General features: G+C 48.1%; 1 protein-coding gene across 3 annotated transcripts in view; it reads right to left on the bottom strand.

Moving 5' to 3' along the window:
- The window catches only part of ZBTB16 (zinc finger and BTB domain containing 16), an 87,558-nt gene that overhangs the window by 37,245 nt on the left and 30,209 nt on the right, over positions 1–20,104 (bottom strand). For all 3 annotated transcript variants that reach the window (XM_015884108.1, XM_015884106.2, XM_015884107.2), the window contains exon 3: positions 799–896. In XM_015884108.1, the coding sequence (XP_015739594.1) occupies positions 799–896 (98 nt within the window). The remainder of the gene's footprint in view (positions 1–798; positions 897–20,104) is intronic.

The following is a 20,104-nucleotide window of genomic DNA, read 5'->3' on the forward strand; positions in this document are numbered from 1 at the left end:
GCCCTCAGCCCCTCCCCGACCCCCGTGCCTCATGCAGAGTGGGATATTGCTTTATAAAGCAACCGAGCTCAGGATCTCTGCCACCAACCTGAAGCATCCCTGAGATGCTCCCTAGCATCATCCCCCTGCAAGCGTCCAGTATGCAGCATTGCTCCCCTCGGAGCATCCCATCACATCCCAGTGGCCACCTGCATTTCTTTTTTAGTTTTAATTAAATAAAACCCTGAGCTGTACATGGGGCTGCATGCCCAACAGGAACATCAGGCTAAATTGACTTGCAGAAGCCTCCTCACCAAGCGCAGAGCTCCAGCCTTCCTATATCTATTTAATTAAAGGGCCTGCATAATTTGAACCCGATAGTTAGATTCATTAGACAGAGAATACCTAATTCTGCAACAGTTTTGCTAATGAAGCCACGCCGGGTATCTGTACGTGAGGAGCAGCGTGCAATGCCCAGCACACAGGAGCAAAGACACTGCCTGAGCCCTCTGGCAGCAGCACAGAGCACTGAGCACTACACGGAGTTTGTTATTGCAGGCTGCTTAGCATGGAAAATATTTCCCCAGTTACAGAATTGGAAACAAACTTTAAAAACAAGGTGAAAAAAAACCAACAACAACAAGAAAACAAACCCGAAACATAACACCAAAAAGTCTCATCTCAAGGGATGGGTGCTGGATGTTTGTCATTTGTTGCTGCAAAGGGGTTGAGGTCACCCCTAGGTGCAATGCACGTATCAAGTGGTCGCAGTAGGTGGGCACTGAGCACATCCCCACCAGCACCCCGATCCCAACCCACCTGAGTGTGCCAGTAAGTGCATTCGGAGCCTCAAGCTGTCCAGAAACCTCTTCCCACACAACTCGCATCCGTACGTCTTCATACCGCTGTGCAGCTTCCTAGGGGAAAACACAGACAGGTTAGTGCTGCTGGGGGCCTAGGGAGAGGGCAGGATGCAACCATCCTATGATTATTGTGCTCTTTAAGGACCTTCCCAAGACAACCATCCTACGGACCTTCCCAACCCAATCATTATACACTCTTTAAGGTCCATTATACACTATACATAAGGATCATTATACACTCTTTAAGGTTATACACTCTTTAAGGACCTTCCCAACCTAGCCCATTCTACAATTCTATGGTCCTATGATCTTTAAAGCCCCTTCCAATCCAACTCGTTCTACAACTCAGTGGTTCCATGATCTTAAAGGGCCTTTCCAACCCAAGCCATGCTATGTAAGATCCTATGTTTCTCAGTATTGAATGTGGGATATGTGTTTGCATCCATCAGCCATTCCTGATATCTACATACAGTATCTTTTGGTAAACTCCCACCTACGTGTTGGGCTTTTTAAGACAAAGCAATGTAACTCTAAGAGGTTGCTTGGACACATCTGTTATCAAATCTCAATTCCTACCCAGACACGGCCTGTTACAATCACAACATAAAAAAAACAACCATCAGCCAGCCAACAGGAAATGTGGCCCTCACCATTTCTTGGTGTGCAAAACAACACCCGCCTCTGCCAAACTGCACAACCAGAACTGCAACCTACAACACCCCACACCACACCAAGGTTCACACGATTGATAAGCTCAGGCTTTTGCAAACAAGAGCAGCTTTGCAACTGACAGAAGCATCAACCCCAAGAAACGAATGCTTCCAGCCAAGTTTGTTGGCTTTTGCTTAAGGGATGCAGCTCATATAACCCAAACTTTTCATACTGGTGGCAAGGAAGAGTTCATGATAGCAGCAGCATCATTTCAAAATCAGATTCTGTAAACAGAGAAGCATTTGTGTGTGTTGGAGAAGCACCACACCAAACAGCCACACGCCGACCTCTGATCGAATCCACCATTTATCACTGCTTTGCAACAAGACAAGTATATTTTTATTGTGCTGTTGCCAACCACAAAACAGAAATGGTCTTGTATGGGTCTGGATGGTGAAAGGAAGGAAAGCCCACGACTTGCTTTGAGACAACATAGCAGTGCAATGCACTCTGCAAGAAAGTTGTTTCCCATCGTGGCTATCACAGATGGCTCCTCCAGGTAGCGTGCAAGGCAGCCAGCCCCACAATTGCCTGGTAATGAGGAGACCCAAGGATGCTACACTGCAGCATTGGGAATGCTGAGCTATAGAGACTCAGCACTGAGCAAATGCTCCCAGAGAAAGACAAGACAGCAAAAAGCAGTAGAGCAAGTTTGTTTCAACCCTCAACTTTGCTGTAGAATATAATTATTAATCAAGCTTGTCCTGAATTCACTGTGTCATAGCAGAGGATTAAGAGTCATGCACGAATTCAGGCCAAGGCAGTTTAGAATCCAAAGGATTTATCTGCCTTGCAAAAATAAATAAAACACAAGCCTCCTGACAGACTTCTACTGCCAAGAAGCAGCTAAATAAGTGACAATCTTCTAATTTTACATTTTTAATTATGGACATGCCTGTCACACTTCTGTGGTTCAGGCTGAGCTGAGTTCTGCACCTACAGGTTCAAACGTTTTTGCTGGGGAGAGCACAGCCAAAGTTACAGCCCTCACCTCTTTAGGGCTGGAACGTGTTTCCAGTGAGTTAAAACATAGTTGGCTGATCAGCTCAAGCAAAACTTTGGTGGTTTTAAGTGAGGCTGGATGGGGCACTGAGCACTGCTGGAGCTGTGGGTGTCCCTGAGCACTGCAGGGATGGCCTTTGAGGTCCCTTCCAACTCAAACCACTTCCCGATTGTTTCAAGGATACAACGACCATTTCCTACTGTTGGTTTTCTATGGGTGTCTTCCCATAAGTGAAGACAAACTCTTGCCAGACCTCAGTGACCACATCTCCTGCAGCCCTGTGCTGTCCCCTTGTCCTCCACCTTGTTGGTCCATAGGGACCAACACCAGCATGGAGACACGGGCAACATTTTCTGCTGAACACTGCAAGAGAGCTCCATATCTTCAACGCACAAAAAAGCAAACAACAACAACAAAATCAACCCAACGAAACACCAACCAACAAAAAGAGCCATCAAACTTCTTAGTTTTCAGCCAGCAGAAATATTTCCTTCTGGTTTTCTGGAATAGAACGTCAAGATGGGAGGAGCAGAATGTGCGCTATGCCAATGTGCAGTGGGACCCTCTTTGGAGGGTGGCCATGCTCAGAGCAGGTCTGGAGGTGAAGGTGTATGGGATGAGGGTGGGACAGCAGGGATGCTCAGGGGACAGGAGTGATGCTCAGGGACTCCCACAAAGCCACCAATGGATACTGAATGGATCTCCACTGCGCTCTGCACCCATCCTCTCCCATCTCACCATAATACAAACAACAACGCCCAGTGCCAAACTCAGCCCTCAACAAGCACTCATAAATAAGACTTCCTTCCCACCTCCTCCAGCAAAAGCAGCAAAATAGAGCAAAACAGCAGGGCTGGGCGCCACGGCCAACAAAAGAGCCCATTAATCTCACGGGTGCCGCAGCTCCTGGAAATCTGCATCTGCCATCAAACTTGGGTGCTGATTTTTCCAGTCGTTACATAACCTGCTTATTGTTTTAAAGCGCTCGAGTTCTCGCCGTGTAATTTATTTTCAATATCTTTATCAACAAATTTCAGAGGGAACAAAAGTTTTTCATTTGGCGGCTGCTTATAGGACGATCTTATCGCTCGCAATCTTATACAGGCTCTTTCAACAAGGTCTTAAAGCGCTTTATCTGCCAGGTTCCTAGTAGCAAAATATGATTGAAATGTTCTATTTATGCTCACTGGATTAAGGAGATGCTGCAAAACTGCACAAAAAAAACCAACCAACCAACCTGGCAGATGTAAGCAAGGTATTACAGCTGCTCAGGCTGTTAAGATCTGAGGGGAAAGATCAATATGTGTTTGTACCATTTTACTGAAGTTGTGCCTTAAAAATAAAGGGGAGGGGTAGGGGGGGAAGTATATTGAAGTACACTACTGAGAAGCGATGCCCAAACTTAAGTACAAAAAGATAAACTCCACTTTATTATTGATGCTGAAATTTTATGCCGTGCGCTCCCAAGCATATTAACCAGGAGGATGCTCATGGGAATGTGAGCAACTGGGAAACGCTCCTTTTCTCTTTTTTCCCCCTTTAACAGCCCGGCACCTCCAGAACACCTGCCCTCCCAGGGTGATGTTTCAGAACTTTTATTCTAAGATAGTTTTCTCTTTAGTTACCGTTAGGATAAATAGCAGAAACTGAGGTTTCCAGGTGAGGAGGTGACCCTGGATGATGCAGGGGATGGATGGCAGGAGGCAGTGGGGCTGCCCCACGTGCAGCCGCGTGCCAAGGGGCAGCGGGACCCCCCCTTGGGGGAGTGCAGCCGGACAAAAGCTGGGATGCAGGCAGGCCCCTCGCAAGCTGCAGGCAATTAAAAAGGCCCGTAAATGCCCCGCAAAAAGCACTTCAAAGGGACAGTAATTCCAGGCTCGGCCAGTCGAGACCGCGCGGTGTAAAAATTATGAGTTTTCCCCACGGGGTGCTTTGTGTGAAAAGGATGGGGCTGGTGGCAAAGGGGACGTGGGGCAGCCTACGTCCCCATCCCACCACGGCACCGCTACACAAAACCCATCCCCTTCCATTTTGCTTTGATACGCCTCCCTTCCTCAGCACCCCCCTCCACCTCCCCAAAACACAGCCCCCACTCCACAGAACCCAACGCAGGGAAAGCTCTCAAGCTCACCCCGCAGCCCCTTCCCCTTCCTCTCTGAGCGAGATGCATGTATTTGGGACATTTGATTACTTTTAAGTATATATTTTTCCCTCAAATAGACTGAATACAATGGTTAGGAAATTTGACAGAAAACTATTCTGAGCCATTTATTGCCTTAATACGCACCTTTGTCCAACAGGCAGTTTTGACAAGAGCGATAAATTCCAAATTTATGTCAACAGAGCATATGTTGAACACCTCATTTCTGAGCTAAAGCGGCATGCTGCCCCATAAATCACAGTTCTGTTTGAAATGAAAGTAGATTACAGGCCTGTGTTATTGAGCAGTTAGAGCTATAGTCATATAAATCAGAACTTTTAACTCTAGGCGATCCGTTGTGCAATTAACTAAAGGGTACTTTGTCATTTCAAGGCTTGTGCACAGACTTGGCAGGACGCACGGCTACCGGGGAAAGGCAGGGATGAAGGAGGAAAAAAGCCTTGCTGGCAAGGAAAGGCTGTACCAGCATGGAGTTTAGCTAAATACCTGTTGAATACAGAGCAAAGCTCCAGCTCCAGCCCCATGCGCTCACTGACATGCAGCCAGGGCTCCCAGGGTCACCTCCAGGATGGAAATAGACACACGCATCCATCGGCACAAACACAACCTCGGCGCGGGGCTCTGCGGAGCGCCAGGAAACGCTGCTGGAGCCTGGCTAATAAATAAAGGCGAGGTGACACACACAGCAAGGTTAAGAGCTTGCTTCCCATTCTGCAGGGCGCACAGCCTTGCCCCGACCCGCTGTCGGCAGGAGCAGCCCCAGCAGCTGCACATCACCTCTGATATTTGTGCATGGAGCTTTCCCTCACGCCTGACTCCCCATGGGGAAAAACAGCACGGCATGGGGGCAAAACCCAGAGTTTTGAGTCTTCTTCATTCTAGGGCTGCACCCAGAGACTTCCCCAGTAAAAACCCTGGATTGATTGCTCCAGCAACCTTGCCAGCGTCCCTCTGCAATGAAAAGCTGCATCGGTTTCCTCCATCTCGGCCACTGCAGAGGTCAGCCGGCAACAATAACTTCTCAGCAATAAACACTGAGCCAGGCGCACGCGCTCTGGAGGAGCAGGTTGGCTGTTCTGCCTTGTGCTGAGCAGAGAAAGTAGAAAATGGGGGTAAAGAAACAATAAGGAGATTGCAGCATGTGGTAGCTTCTCCCCATAGATGACCCAGGGCTGAGCAAAACAGACGTGATGCTATGTGTAAAGCCATTGATGGGGCAACCAGCTCATTGAAAAATCATATGGACTCTCTGAAATCATGGAATCATGAAGGCTGGAAAAGACCTCAAAGACCATCAAGTCCAACCATCCACCAATAGTGTCTCTAAACTGTGTCCCTCAATGCCACATCTCCATGGTTCCTGAACATCAAGGGATGGGGACCCCACCACCTCCTTGGGCAGCTGTGCCGATGGCTGCTCTTTCAGAGAAGAGGTTTTCCCTAATATATCCCACCTGAACCTCCCCGGTGCAACTTGGTGCCATTCCCTCTCATCCTATTGCTGTAAACACAACGGGGAGATCAGGCTGCATCAGTGACATCTCAGAGCCTTACTACATTAAAGACAAGATAAAAATACACATTAACATGGTGCTAAGAGTCTTGCACTGACTTGAAAGAGAAAAAGCATGGAAAGAAATCCACACTTCTGCATTTCACAGATGCTCCTTATGCTTTGTCTGTGCAACAGTCAGAAATCCCACTGCCATGCCCAAAGCACTGAACCTCAGCACCCCATGCGTTTCCCTTGCACTCAATGCATGCATCCAGACTGGAGCATGGCAGCAGCATCTCACAGCCCCGTGAGAGGTGGAGGAGCTGCTGCAATTGCGCGTGAGAGCTGGAAGGTTACCACCCCTGTAAGTAGCAGCACTATAAAAAGATTCAGACACTAAGTATTTCCTTTCCTATAAAATATTCATTGCCGTATGTGAGAGCCAAGCAGCAGAAACCTCAAGCATTTCTAACTTTGTACTGCAGTAATAACAGAGTTTTATAGGAACCTTCTGATTTTATTTATATCGGGCTATAAATACGTTGTTCCATCAGATGCAGAACTGTCGGCTGCTGTGTTCTCTCCCTGCTGCAAACAACACACATAAAGCGCAAGGTGGACGGTGCAGGACCAGCGTGGCTCAGCATCCCAAATGAAATCAAGTTAAACAATTCAGAAGCAAAAACCCAAAACACCAATTCCATAACAGGTTTGCTCACGTTCCTCCGTGCTCCTCGCCGAGAGCACCAGCAATATCTCTGTGGGGTGAGCTCACTTATCCTAATAACACCAATCACCTGTCAGCAAGCACGCAGCCAAGCGCACAACGTGCCAGATGTGCCTCCTGGACCCAAATTCCCCCTTCGCTTCTCAGCATCAATCCTGCCTCACCCCACAGACCCACTGCCTCCCCACGAGCACTGTGCAATGGCATTGGTGCAGGGTACCATTAGGGGATGCTTGGTTTTCATCCGCACCCCTCTCACCCCAGCGAATCAATATGAAAATCAATTAATCTGCTGATATATTTTATCAAGATCCACGCGGCGATGCCACATCTCATTTACAGCGGGGACCTCGTGGAGAACCAAGGTCACCAGGTGGAATGCGGGCGACAAAACTCACGTTCTATATTGGTTACAAATAGAAAAGTGAATGAAACTGGGAGCAGAGATAAGAAAGGAGACCAGGGATGCAACAGTTACTACATGGGGAAAGCACGGTGCCAGCTTGGCTAACCAAGCTTGCCTAAATAGAAGGTGATTTGGGAGGGATGGGGGCACCCACCCATGGGCAGGAGTGATGCAGAAGGGGAGGCAGCACCCAATGGTTGCTTACAGCTGGTGATAAGGAGAAAGCAAGTGCATGCACCTCAGATCAGAGTGTTATATCCACAGCTCAATGACATCCAACCGCGTGCCGGCTGGAGCCGATGGCACCGCTGCAGCACTGTCAGGGCCCTCATCTCCAAACACAGCAGATTAAAATAGCAGAAAGAGCTATTAAGGGCATAAGGAAAGGGGGGAAGGGAGCAGAGCCCTTCCTCTCGGTTTAACAGATTTAGAAAGGAGAAGAAAACAAAAGTTGCCCTCAAAGCGCCACTGCACTTCAAATAAAACCTTGTGGGAGCAGGAAATAAAGATCTTTTCCTAAATTAATAAAGAAGGGAATAAGGGCAGGCAGATGGGATAGTTATCAATACAGGGCACTGAAATCCAGTGCTCGTGCGATGTTTGGGATGAAGCTGCTCGTCACTGCAGCTTCAAGAGGATGCTGACATCATTACACCAGCACGCCAACACTTCCCCTTCTTTCTAAAGAAGTTGAGAAACGGATCCCTCCCGTTTTGCCTCATCTTACATGCAAAAATAACAACCCACAACCCAACAAACCAGAAGACGCTCCTCAGAAGCACCTTAGAGCAATGCCACAACCTTAGAAAAGGCACCTAAGTCTCCATGCAACTGCTAAAGGATTCTGAAATTGGAGATTGACTCCATTTTGAGCTCTCAGTACTTTTCCACACTCTTGTTAGCTGCACTTGGCACTTCATAATATTCACCTTGAAAATCCAATACCTCCCCCCCTTGCTCTTGGGTTCTATAACTGATAGAACAACATCAAACCCGGTTGCTCTGCACCAAGAACCACCATGGGGAGTGGATCCATCCCCAGCCCCACCACTGCCCACAGCTGCTGCAGTAGAGCCCTGGGCTGCGGATATAGGGCAGTGCCTGGGCATCAGTGGCTCTTAACAGCAAGCTAAGTGTGCAAGCACCAATGATTTAATGCATTCCAATTCACACAGCCTTGCCTGGAATAACCAATGCTGATATGGCAGTCCAAAATCATCGTCCATATTCTTGGGGCATCCAGTGACACTGATGTATTGAAAAATAAAAGAATAGTGTTTGCTTGCACGGGTTACACTGACCCTGCAGCGCTGCGCCTGGCATAACACTTGTTTTGACTCGTAAGTTGAGCAAACATGACATGGATGTCAGGGATGTCAAAGAGAGAACCAGAGGAACTTCTTTTTAAAACCACAGAATTTCAACAACAAAAACAACCAAACAACAGCAAAGTGACCTTAAAGCCGAATACATCTGCTGCAGCAACGGAGTGATTATTCACATGTTTTGATTCCTAATTCAGAAATAATAAGTGGTTCATGGGTTCCAAGTTTAAAAATATATTCATCATCTGGTTTCCCTAGCAGCATGGATCCCATTGGAGCAGCCTGCAAGTTGTGAAGTGTTAGGTTTGTCCTTCCATTGCTTTCAATCACGAGTGGTAGAACACAGGGACATGCTAAGCAAGGCCACTCCAAATGGTGCTGTCCCTTTGGACCAGGCTGCTGTTCCCCATTTGCCAGTGGGGAAGCTCTGGACATTTGGAGACAGGGGCTGGAAGCCCAGCTTGTACGTGAACACCGCACGTACTTCAGGTTTTGGCAAAGCAGTCAGGAGAGTGCAGGACTCCTTACATAAAAACCCTGCAGCTCCTAATTGCCCAGATGTCCCACTTCAGAGGCAGAAGGTAATGGTTCTGGCATGACTTCAGATGCTTAGTGCCATTAATTATACACAAGAGCTTGTCCTGCTTGCGTGATGCACACAGACCAATTCCGGGCTGCCCATAGGCACAACACTGAGACCCCCAAATGTGACGCCAAAGGGACGCCCTGGGATCCATCCAGACACAGCAGCACCATCCCAGTGCCTGGGGATGAGATGGCCAAACTGCATAGCGAGCCAGAAACAGGATGGAAATAGAGAGTGGAGAAAACAAGAGGATGCTGAGCACGGCTAAAACAAAGGGGAGACTTAACCAAGAGTGGGATGCGAGGGGCGGGGGATGTTTTTTGTAGTTCCATTCCCTGTGCAGATGGTGCAGCCACCAGACCCAGCCCATGGGGACATGGCTGGCAGCGTGTCAGCACCAGGGGTACCCCACTTCTTACCTCATCAGCTCACAGCAGAGCTCATCCCCCCCCCCTCCTCCTGCCATCTCCTCTGGGTCAATCGCTCTGGATGAAATAAATCCATCACAAGCTCAGCTGCTCCGGCACGACAGGGAAATGCGCGTTTCCCAGCAGCTCGCCTCATTGCAAAGATGCTGATGTCCTCCCGCCCCAAACCCCCCATCCATCCCCAGTGCATCCCATGTAATTGTTTTCTGCCCCCTGCTCCCCTCCCTTGGCAGCAGCCAGGCTGCTACCTTCACACATTCACTCCAGACACACAGAAATTACAGGGAAAGTGCGTTCTTTCAAACGCATGGCCCAGATCCTGGGGATTTTTATAAGGTAATCAAATATGCAATAGATTCAACAAACTAATTTCAAGAACACACCTGGGGTCCTCTGATAATGTCAGTTGTGTCTATACAGCGCAAGGATTAAAATTTCATAGAGTCATGATTTCATCAGTCACTAAACTACAAAGGATTAATTAACAGCAAGGGAAGAGCTCATGGGTTGAAAATACAGTCTTAAGGAAAATATCTATCTCTGCTCTCCAGATGTCAGCACATATACGAATAAAGCACTTTGATGAAAACACTTTGTTATTATTAGGGACTCCAAAACATTCTCTCTTCTCTTTTCTTTTTGCAACTAAAAGGAAAGATGGCGAAATTTCATTCTGTTTAAAACACCCTCCAGCCATCCCCCCATCTCTCAAGCACTTGTGGGTGCACACTGAGCCTTTCCCCCATTGGGAAAAAAAGCAGACCCCTCCATTTATACACAGGGGTGTTTCATAGGTGTGGGAGCCAATGCATAACACTGAAGTCCATGGAAAACCACCCAAAGCACAGAGGCTAAACTTCTAAAACAAACACATCCACTCAGGCTCACAGCACTGAGCACAGCAACTGCTGAAGTTTTTGCAGCAATAGATAGCAGCAGGTTCTCCCCCCCTCCCCTTCCCTAGGAAGATGAATTAGCAAGCTGTCAGCAAAGGACAGCCAAAGCAGTTGTGTTTCTGTAAAGGGGCAGTGGAAGTGTCTTTGATTAATGAAACCTTAATACTTGGCTGTTACACAGCCTTTCTTCAGACAGTCCCAAAGAGATAGATACCTTCAGACAGACTTAAAACACAGAGACCTGCAAGGGTTCCCTGGAAAGGCTCCTCTCAACCACAGTTCGGTTTTGCTGGGGGATGAATTAATTTTTCCTTCCCTGTCCTTTCGTGGCATGTCTTCAAACAAGGAGGGAGGTGAAATCACAGTTCCTGCCAGGAGAGCTGGTAGCATCCCTCTGCAGAGCCCTCACTGGTCCCAGATCTGGCTCTTGCTCATGATTCTCTTTCTCCATTGGGACCCCCATTTTCCAGCAGATAAGTTATGCAGAAGTTGAAGTGGGGAACGTTTCACTTTGTGCCCATGCAAGAAACCTCCCCAGCTCAGCCACAATGCATTGAACTTACTTTCCACATCTGCTTAAGGAATCTGGGCTGGAAATATTCTGTCCACACAGACCAGCAGGATCACAAATTGTTCCAAAATGCCACTAAACCACAACCGCAATTCCCAGCCGTTACTTAAACAATCAGAGTCAAGCTGATCCATGATGCAACCAGAGTTACTCCCATCCAAAAAGAGACAGAGTTCATATATCAATGGGAAATAAGTAGACAAGGAGAGGGTCTGCTGACCTTGCCTGACAGGACTGGAGAAGCCAGGAAGGCAAAAAGCAAATAGGGCTACACCGGGGCACCGGCAGCCCCATGGGGCAGCACAGCCCCCTGCTGCCTTCACCTGACTCCCCTTCGTCACCTTACAAGTTCAAAAGGCTGACAAAGAACTAATTATGTCCAATTAGAAGCCAGGCGATGAGCTAGTAAATTAATGCTCCCGAACCACACTCGCCCGGAGAGAACCTGAACTGCCCAGATAGAGGGGGTGGCAGCAGGAGGGGTCAGTGGGCACTATGGGCACCATCCTGGCTGGCATGATGCACTGGGAGCCCACCTATGGCCAAGCACATCGCCACCCAACACAACCCCCAGTCACCCAACCCAAATCTCGGTGACACAGCCCCAACTCCAAGTCACCCAACCCAACTCTCAGCCACAACTGGGAGAAGCCAAAGCCCCACTTGCATCCAGCTTTGTAACCTTTGTTAGGTTTCTTTTTAAGGAGGTATCAGCTGTTCTCCCTGTGTGAAAGCATAAGCTAGAAACATATTCCAACATTTTCAGGACCAGATGCTTGGAACAGAAGTGTTGTGCAGAAATCAGCGCTTCTCCCCAGCCTTCCTCTCCTCTTTAAAACGCAGAGGGTCCCCTCTGATAGCAGCCAAGCAATGCTCCAAGATGGCAAAAAGGAGGATGGCCAGGAGTACCAGGCTGGGGATGAAACTGAACAAGCACTTTTATCGGGGTTATTTGGGCAAGATCTGCGGCCACAAACCTCGCGTTCTTCCAAACAAGCTCCCGAGGTAGAGAGAAACAAAATGCTCATTATCAGCATTTCATAAGTGTGATTACTGAAAATATTTTTCCTAGGGCCAAAAAAAAAAAGAGAAGCTCGTGCAGCAGCGGGAGAGAAAGGCGCATTGTTGGTGCAGGGCAGCGGCCGTGACTGACAGCAGGAATGAATGGGAAGGCGAATGCTTGGAACGAGTCCATCAGAAAGTCCATCTGATAGTGAAACTCTCCTAAGGAAAACATACTTTTTGGGTACGGGCTATCGAATCCCGGAGGTGTCAGAATAGCTCATAGAAACCAACTCCCGGAGGAGCTGTCAATATCGCGTGGCACACGGTGGTCTCTGTATCTCATTCATAATGTTTGATTTGGCCCCAGTTCCAAAACCACAAAAAACATCTGTAGAGAAGGAAGCGAGCGATTCAGTGAAATCATGCTGGAAACTTTTAGCATATTTCGAGTAATCTCATGGAGGAACAATGCGGGCAGATGTCACTCACTGGAAGAACACTGCGGTCGGTGGCTCACACCAGGGCTGTGGGATGGGGACAGCAAAGGGGGACAAGAACAAGTCGGTGCTTCTTCCCTTAATCCCCATTATTTTGGGGGGGTGAAACTGGAGGAACCTCCTCAGCACATCCTGGCATCAGTCCTACCCCTGCTATGCCAACACCGACAGTATTGCCTTCAGCACTCTGAGAGCTGCGGCGTAATGAGTTTTACTTAGCTGAAAAGATGTTCCGCTTAAAAATAAACAGATATCTTCCACGTTCGCCAAGAGATGACACAGCTCTCTGCAGCCAAAAGCACACGGTGTGCTCCGCCGGGACGGCACCGCTGCCCTTGTGCTCTCTGACCTCTCACAAGACGCTTTCTCACCATTAATTAATTTATGAACGGTTTCACCCCCCTCCCCAACATGCACAACAGGTTCCATGCAAATTCTGGAGCTTTTAAATTATACTGTTAATGAAAGCAAATAAAGGCAGTTAAAAGGCAATTTGCTCAATTGGTGTTAATATTTAAGCACAGCATGTGTAAAAACGAGATGGCAGAATTCAGTTTTTCCTGCAGAAAACTTTTAGTCCCAGTCTTCCTTCAGGAAGGATGAAATGCACCCAGAGCGCTCTGTACGCCGCTTGCTTTTGCTTTCACAGCCCCTCAGCATCAGGTAATGAGGCTTTTTATTAAGTAAATTTTTCACATTAGGCTCATCCGTTCCTATCACAGTGAAATTCCAATCTATAAAACGAAATCAGCTCAATCACGGCGAGATTAGAACCTGCATCCTGGGGGCAGAGGGAACAGCACACTGCCTCCCCCAACACTCAGCCCCAGTGCTGGGACTGGAGTTATTAAAAGCATCCCTGTCACCACCTGGCACGCTCGGTCCAGGTTTGGCAAGGATGTCTCCAAGCCAGATAGAATTTCCTCAAGCCCTCTATGCCTGATAACAGCCCCCCAGTCCCATAGCTCTGCCCTTTCCCTGATGGACCCTTGGGGTGCTTTTCTCCCCATGCAGCACACATCCCACTGCATGTTTTACCCTCCAGTCCCATCTCTGCAAAGGAAACTAGACAGTGCCGGTGCTTGCCCTTGGCACGCCGTCGTTGTGAAACACATAAGGCAGACCGCTATATGTTTTCCTCCTAACCATGATTAAAGTGTTGGCAAAGCCCTGAGCTCCATTGTTTTTACACCTTTATCTCCTCTTTGCTCCCCAAGAGCTGCACCAATGGACAGCATCCAACTGGCACCCACAGGGGCACAGGAGGGTTGGGCCACCATTCTGCCCATGAGCAGCTCTACAGGTAACCAATGGGCCCAATGCCTGCTCAGTGCAGGGCAGAGGGATGCCAAAACCACAGCATTGCCCCAAGCTGGGAAATGAGAAAACACTGCCAGAGGGTTTAAGGGAAACTACGAGGCGATCCAACACGAAAACAAGGCGCGAAACCCGCAATCCTTATTTCCTTTTGTCAAACACAACCTGAGCAGGGAAAGCAGAGGGGTTTGTGTTGTACAACACAAAGGCAGGCAGCTAACAAAAATGCTCGCGTTTCTGGAGCTCAGCAATAAACAACAAAGTGCGGAGAGCATTTGCCTATTAATTAAGCCCAACTCCTGGAAACACCCCGCTCTCGAGTTATGACGCTTTCGCATAAATTCGCTTTCAAAACAGGCGCTGCCAAGTGAATAAGAACTTGATTTCTAATGGTTGGAAATATTTTGTACACTCTGCTGCTCCCTCTGTACCCCTTTGTCGGGGCCAAGGTCTCCGAGCTAAAGCGTGTACCAAAAGACCATCTGTAGCTACCGTCTTTACAGAGAAGTTTAAATAGAAGGATGAATGAACACAGGAATTAATGAATGATAAAGCCGTATGGTCTCAGTCAGCCTCCTACGCTTGTATGTGGTATTCAAACCCTCCCAGCCTTCTGCCACAAAGAGAGGTTTCTAAGCTACAAAAAAAAAAAAAAAAAAAAAAAAAGAGGGAAGAAGGAAAAAAAAAAGGGGGGGGGGGTTATGTGTGCGTGCAGGTTTTTAAACACAAACCCAGCAACTTGCTCCAAAGTTCCCACAAGGTTTTCCTGCCTGGATCCGTGGAAAAAAAATCAAAATCCCACATGTTAATCCAAAGCAAAAACACCCTTCGGAGCCCAAAACATGGGGTTTTATCAGTGCTCCTGCATCCCGTGGATATAGAAGCCCCGGGGGAGGCTGGACAGGCTGCACTTTGGGCAGATTTCGCCCTGTGTAAGGAAACCAGGTGGTCAGAAGAGAGAAATCAGAATCATTCAGGAAGCAAAAAGTGTCAAGCACATCCCCTGGAAGAAGCCTCCCCACCAAGTCTCCATGCTAAAGAAGAAACTTTCAGATAAAGAGGTCTTCAGGTAACAGTGCTAATTTATGGACTCAAGGCTCCACTTTAATCATCTCGTAAGGCCAATATGGAACTCATTAAGCAGCTGACCCGGCTCCTCAGAGCACAAGATGTTGCCAAGTGTCAGCTGCAAGTGGGGAACCACCATCATGTCCGAATCTGGGTGACCCAGGTCTGTCCATAAAGCAGAATGCATGGACATGCTGCTTAAATCCAAGCTTTGCCTGGATGCATACCCACACAATAGCAGGAACAGCACCTAAGGAAGCAGTGCAGTAGCTGAAAGGTTCTGCAGCAGTTTCAGTTCAGCAGGATAAGTTGCCTTCCCCATTGCCTGCCCTCTGTGCTCCCCCACTCCCCCCTGCCCCCAGCCCATTTGGTACACATTAAACACGTCCATTAAAAGCTAACAAACCTTAAAAGGCCCTAATGGGTATTTTAAGCGAGGGGTCGTGGCAAGGGTGTGCTCAGGAGCGCATCCATTATAAAGCAGCTCCATAAAAAAATATATAATAATAAAAGATAAACTGCGAGCACGGAGCAGAGGGATGCAGGATGAGATTTCCTCCAGGAGCTCTGTGGTTGCTGGAGACTCACTGCTGGAGGCTGCATTTGCTCTGCTCTATGAATGCTAACAACATCAAGCAGACAGTTCCCTTCCCGACCATAAGAGCTTGGAAGGACTCTCCCAAAGTGAGAGCTGCTCCCCTGGGGGTCACTGATGGACTGCAACCCATGCATGTGTCCTCCTGTGCGCCCAGCACAGGGCAAAGCAGCATCAGCATTGCAAAAACTGGTGCTGAGGCGCAAGGACTGCAATAGGGTTTCTCATATTGCTTCCCTACCCCTCTTCCCCTCTACCCCGAGATCTTTTGTAAGCGATGCAAAAGCACTTGCTCCAGCACTAGGGCTGCAGAAGAAAAGATGATATGGCTCATTATGCTGTTTGCGGGAGATTAAAAGGTGACATTCAGGGAAAGACAAAGAACCAGATGGAATCACCTACTGTTTGCTAAAGGGGAGCTCCTGCCAGTCCAGAAATATTAACAAGGTAAACTGAGGATCAAAAGCTCACCATCTCTCTGGTTCCTATTCAAGATCCCCTTTTGTTCCAGGGGCTGTTGGGGGATCGCTCCTTTCTTAAATAATCTGCAGCCCCAAAGGTTAACGTGTACATGGAAAAAGCCCGGCGCAATATTAGAATGCTACTTTTATTTTAAAAGCCATCATGTGTAAAGCATTAGCGTTTTTGAAATTGCATTCTTGAGTTAATTAAATGGACAATCTTTTATACATAAAAAGTGAAAGAAAGCAATTAAAAGCTAAACGAAGAGAAACTGCCTTTTCATAGCCGCGCCAGCGCTACCCAGTTCCCTTTGTATTAACTTCTCTCCAGCGCACGTCTCAATGGTGCCACTGTCCAAACGTGCTGTTTATGGCACCCTTGGCGACAGTTTGAGTGGTGTTTGTCTTCCTTCTAAGTTTACCTATGAGATTTAACATAACAAAAAACCTCGCTTGGGCAGCGTTTTGCAAACAAACAAGGGAAGCACGGAGCTCTGCTGCTGCTCCAGGTTGTTACTGTGGACATTAAGCCCTGCCAGTCCTGGTGCTGCGTGTCCCCATGGGCTGGGGACCCTCCCATAGGTGCCCAACACCGTTCACATGCAGCAGAGCCCTGCTCAATATGACACAGCACATGCAAACCACTCCGTATGTATCCTATCATCACCCGCAATAACGAGCTAAATTCATCGCGCCTGTATTTATGGCTATTTAGAAGCAAATCTGCGGTTTCTTTCCTAAGGGGGAAGAGATGGATAAAGTACAACTTCCCCATAATAAACGACAGGCAACAAATTTCCATACGCTGCCTCTGTTTGCCAATATTTAAGTCTGACAGTATACCCGACTGCTTTTAACTTCACAAACACTGGCTGCGCTCCAGCTTGCAAAGGGAAGGCGGTGGAGGAGCACAGGGTGCCGGCTGAGCATCGCACAGCGCAGCCCCAGAGCCGACCTTCTCCCAACCAATGCTGGGAAGCAAGCAGGGAGGGAAAGGAGCCATGCTTCCAGCTTCCCTTCTGCCAAATGCTGTATCCGAAATGGAGCACAGTAAGGAATGGCCAGCAGCCAGGAGCTCTGCTTTTCAGGATTTTTTGATCGCTATTACAGTGACGGGTTTGCTGAGGAATCTAACTCTGCATACAGAGGATAATCGGCTCGCGCTGTAAAATAACACGAGGGCAACGATATTTAGAGAAGGATGAGGCAGAAACCTTCCGTTCTGCAGTACCCCTGATTGCTCACAGCAATGCTAACTGAAGACCTCATTTCTCCCCTAGCGAGAAGAGCCACAAGTCAACTTGCAGGAGCACAGAGCTCCACTCCCCCTCCTCACACCCAGGCACCCATGGGAATCATACACACTCATTTCATAGATTTCCTACAAAGAGACATTTACTGCTAGCTGTGGTGGGAAAACCAGCAGTCACTATCTTTACTGCAGTAAAAACCTGACCTTCAGTTTTAGGAAGGAGGTAAAGTTCACTATTGATTAGACCCACCGTAAGCTGTTTATAATTACTATTATCTCTGACTTAATCTTGTAAGAGGTCAACAGTTTCACAAAAATCTTGCAAGTCGTGCCTTTTACCTCCCAACTTCATATCTGGGTCAGAAGGTCAATTACTTCAGCTTGCTAACTTTAGATTAAAGAAAAAAAAAAAAAGAAGTGAGTCATGCAGACAGATTTCCCCTTTAATTCCTGTGTTGTTTTGGCTTTTTTCCCCCTCCTGTCTCTGCACTTATGGCTTTTCAAATGAAGACACCACTGACAGCAGGGGCTCTGATTTTGTCCCTGTGCTGGGTGATCATGGCTATTCCTTGTGGAGATGTCCAAGCTGGACATCGCTCTCCCTCCAGAGATGATTTCTCACCTGGAAGGAGCCTTGTAAGAAGCATGTGGTGATGTGCAGCATCCATCCTCATGGCTTACAGCCAGTCCCACATGCTGGCTTCCATCATGCACGGGGGGACCTCCAAAGTCAACAGAAAGAGCATCCTGCACTTCCACAGTGCTGATCCCAGCCCTGAAATGTGGTAGAGGCTGAGCCTCGGCTGGATGGAAGGGGCTCATGGCACGAGGCTGCCCTGCATCAGGACCTGGGGACAGATCCTCTGTGCTGCTCCCCTGCATCACTAAATATCAGCATCTCCCACGGAGCACCACGTAGCCACCTCCCTTCCCAGGCACATTATGGGAACACTTAAAACCAACATCAGGGGCCACGGAAAAGCCCTGGAGATGACAGAGGCTGCATCCCAACCCCTCTTCCCACTCAATCCAACAGCATCACTCAGGTTATTTTACTGCTCGCCTCTCCCCCGCGATGGGAGGCAGCGGGCGGCTGTCAGACAGCCCTGTTCTGTGCGTGTAACACCGCACTGAGGGAGCAAAAATCAATAGCTGCTGTTGCACCTTCTCCTGTAAGATCATGACTCTGTTTCAGGAGGATACGAGCCTCCGAAGCGCAGCCTTGGCAAACAGAACATTGCTCAACTGTTCTGCAGGCAGGTGTCATAAACAAGCAGGCACATGGCAAACATATTGATTTCCCGGACCTTATCGCGCAGCAACCAGTGCTCAGTTACTAGGCTACTTTAATATGTAATTTACTGCGAGAAGGGAGAGCGAGACTGAGGGTGTCTGAAATATTTACTGTAGAATCGACGGGAAGGTTGAATGTGTGCAGGCTGCAGGCAAATGGAGGCGAGGGGTGCACCGCGGCCATCAGTATTTCCCAACTATCCAAAAAGCCCCTTTCCACCACGACGAACTGTTTACACAGATGCTATTAATCTTCTTCTGCAACTGTTTACGCTATGAAAATATAGTCTCAGCTGCCCGGGCTCTCCATCACCTTCATTTAAATTCAGATGCTTAATTTCTGTCAAAACAGAACGCACTGAAATTACCGCCATCCATTTCTCACGCTCGGTTTGCCTTGCGATCCCACTGCCCACCCCACAAAGCAGGAGGAGATTGTAGGAAAGGTGTTGGATTTGGATGCCCTTTCTGATCTATTCCAGCCTACCCGGGAACAGCCGTGAAACCAAAGACCAAAAGTGACCATTTACAGACACTGCGGTGCTCAGCCCTGACCATCTCCACCTCCTCACATTACTCCACCAGACTGGCACCAAACTTCACCACCATACCCTGACCTGGAGGAGCTGCTCTGCTGTGGTGTCACAGCCTGCACCGTATGAACCTGGGGACTGAAAACACACCATAACCCATCGGGTTATGAAAGTACAGTTCTTCAGTGCTGCCAAGCAAACAGCTGAAGACAACATACTATGTCATGCATCAAGTGCAACCCTCACTTTCAGAGGAGTTCATGGAATCCAGCATCAGGCACAAAAGATCAAAAACAGATGTGTGGGTACAGTAAAATTAAGACAAATTAACATGTTTTAACAGAGCAAGGCCCGTAGTGGAAACAAGCCTGTTGTAAACCTCAGCTATACCTAGCACGCGTTATTGCACACAGATAGGCAAAAGAATATGGGACAGCCCCCACTACATGCACTGAGCTTTGGGTGGGACCCACAGACAGCAACAACTGCTCTATCAATGTAGGAGCAGAGTCAGCCCCTACAACAGGGCAGCATTACTGCAACAGCAAGAACGGGATCACACCTGGAGACAGCGACTTTCAATTAAGTAAAAGCACAATCGCCTACAAATAGCTGGGCATGAAAGCCAGCAGGGCTGCCTCCCAGCTGCAGAGGTTCAGCAGGAGGAGGGATGCTTTCCTCCATGCACCAACACTTGGGCAATTACGAATTTAAGAGCGATCTGCAAACGCAGCGCTGGCGGATCCTTTAGTTGCACCTATTAAGAGTTTGCATTTTCATAGCACAAACTTTTAAGAAATCCCTTTTTATGCAGTGTCTTTAAGTAGATCTTTTGGAATTTACAAGATAAATACTGGTAATTTGATTCTTATCTTCTTCAAATCCAATTCTAAGCCAATTCTGTGTAAAGGACACTAATTATAGCCTGCAGG

The sequence above is a fragment of the Coturnix japonica genome, chromosome 24, assembly GCF_001577835.2.
Source record: "Coturnix japonica isolate 7356 chromosome 24, Coturnix japonica 2.1, whole genome shotgun sequence".
In the NCBI taxonomy this organism is placed as follows: domain Eukaryota; kingdom Metazoa; phylum Chordata; class Aves; order Galliformes; family Phasianidae; genus Coturnix; species Coturnix japonica.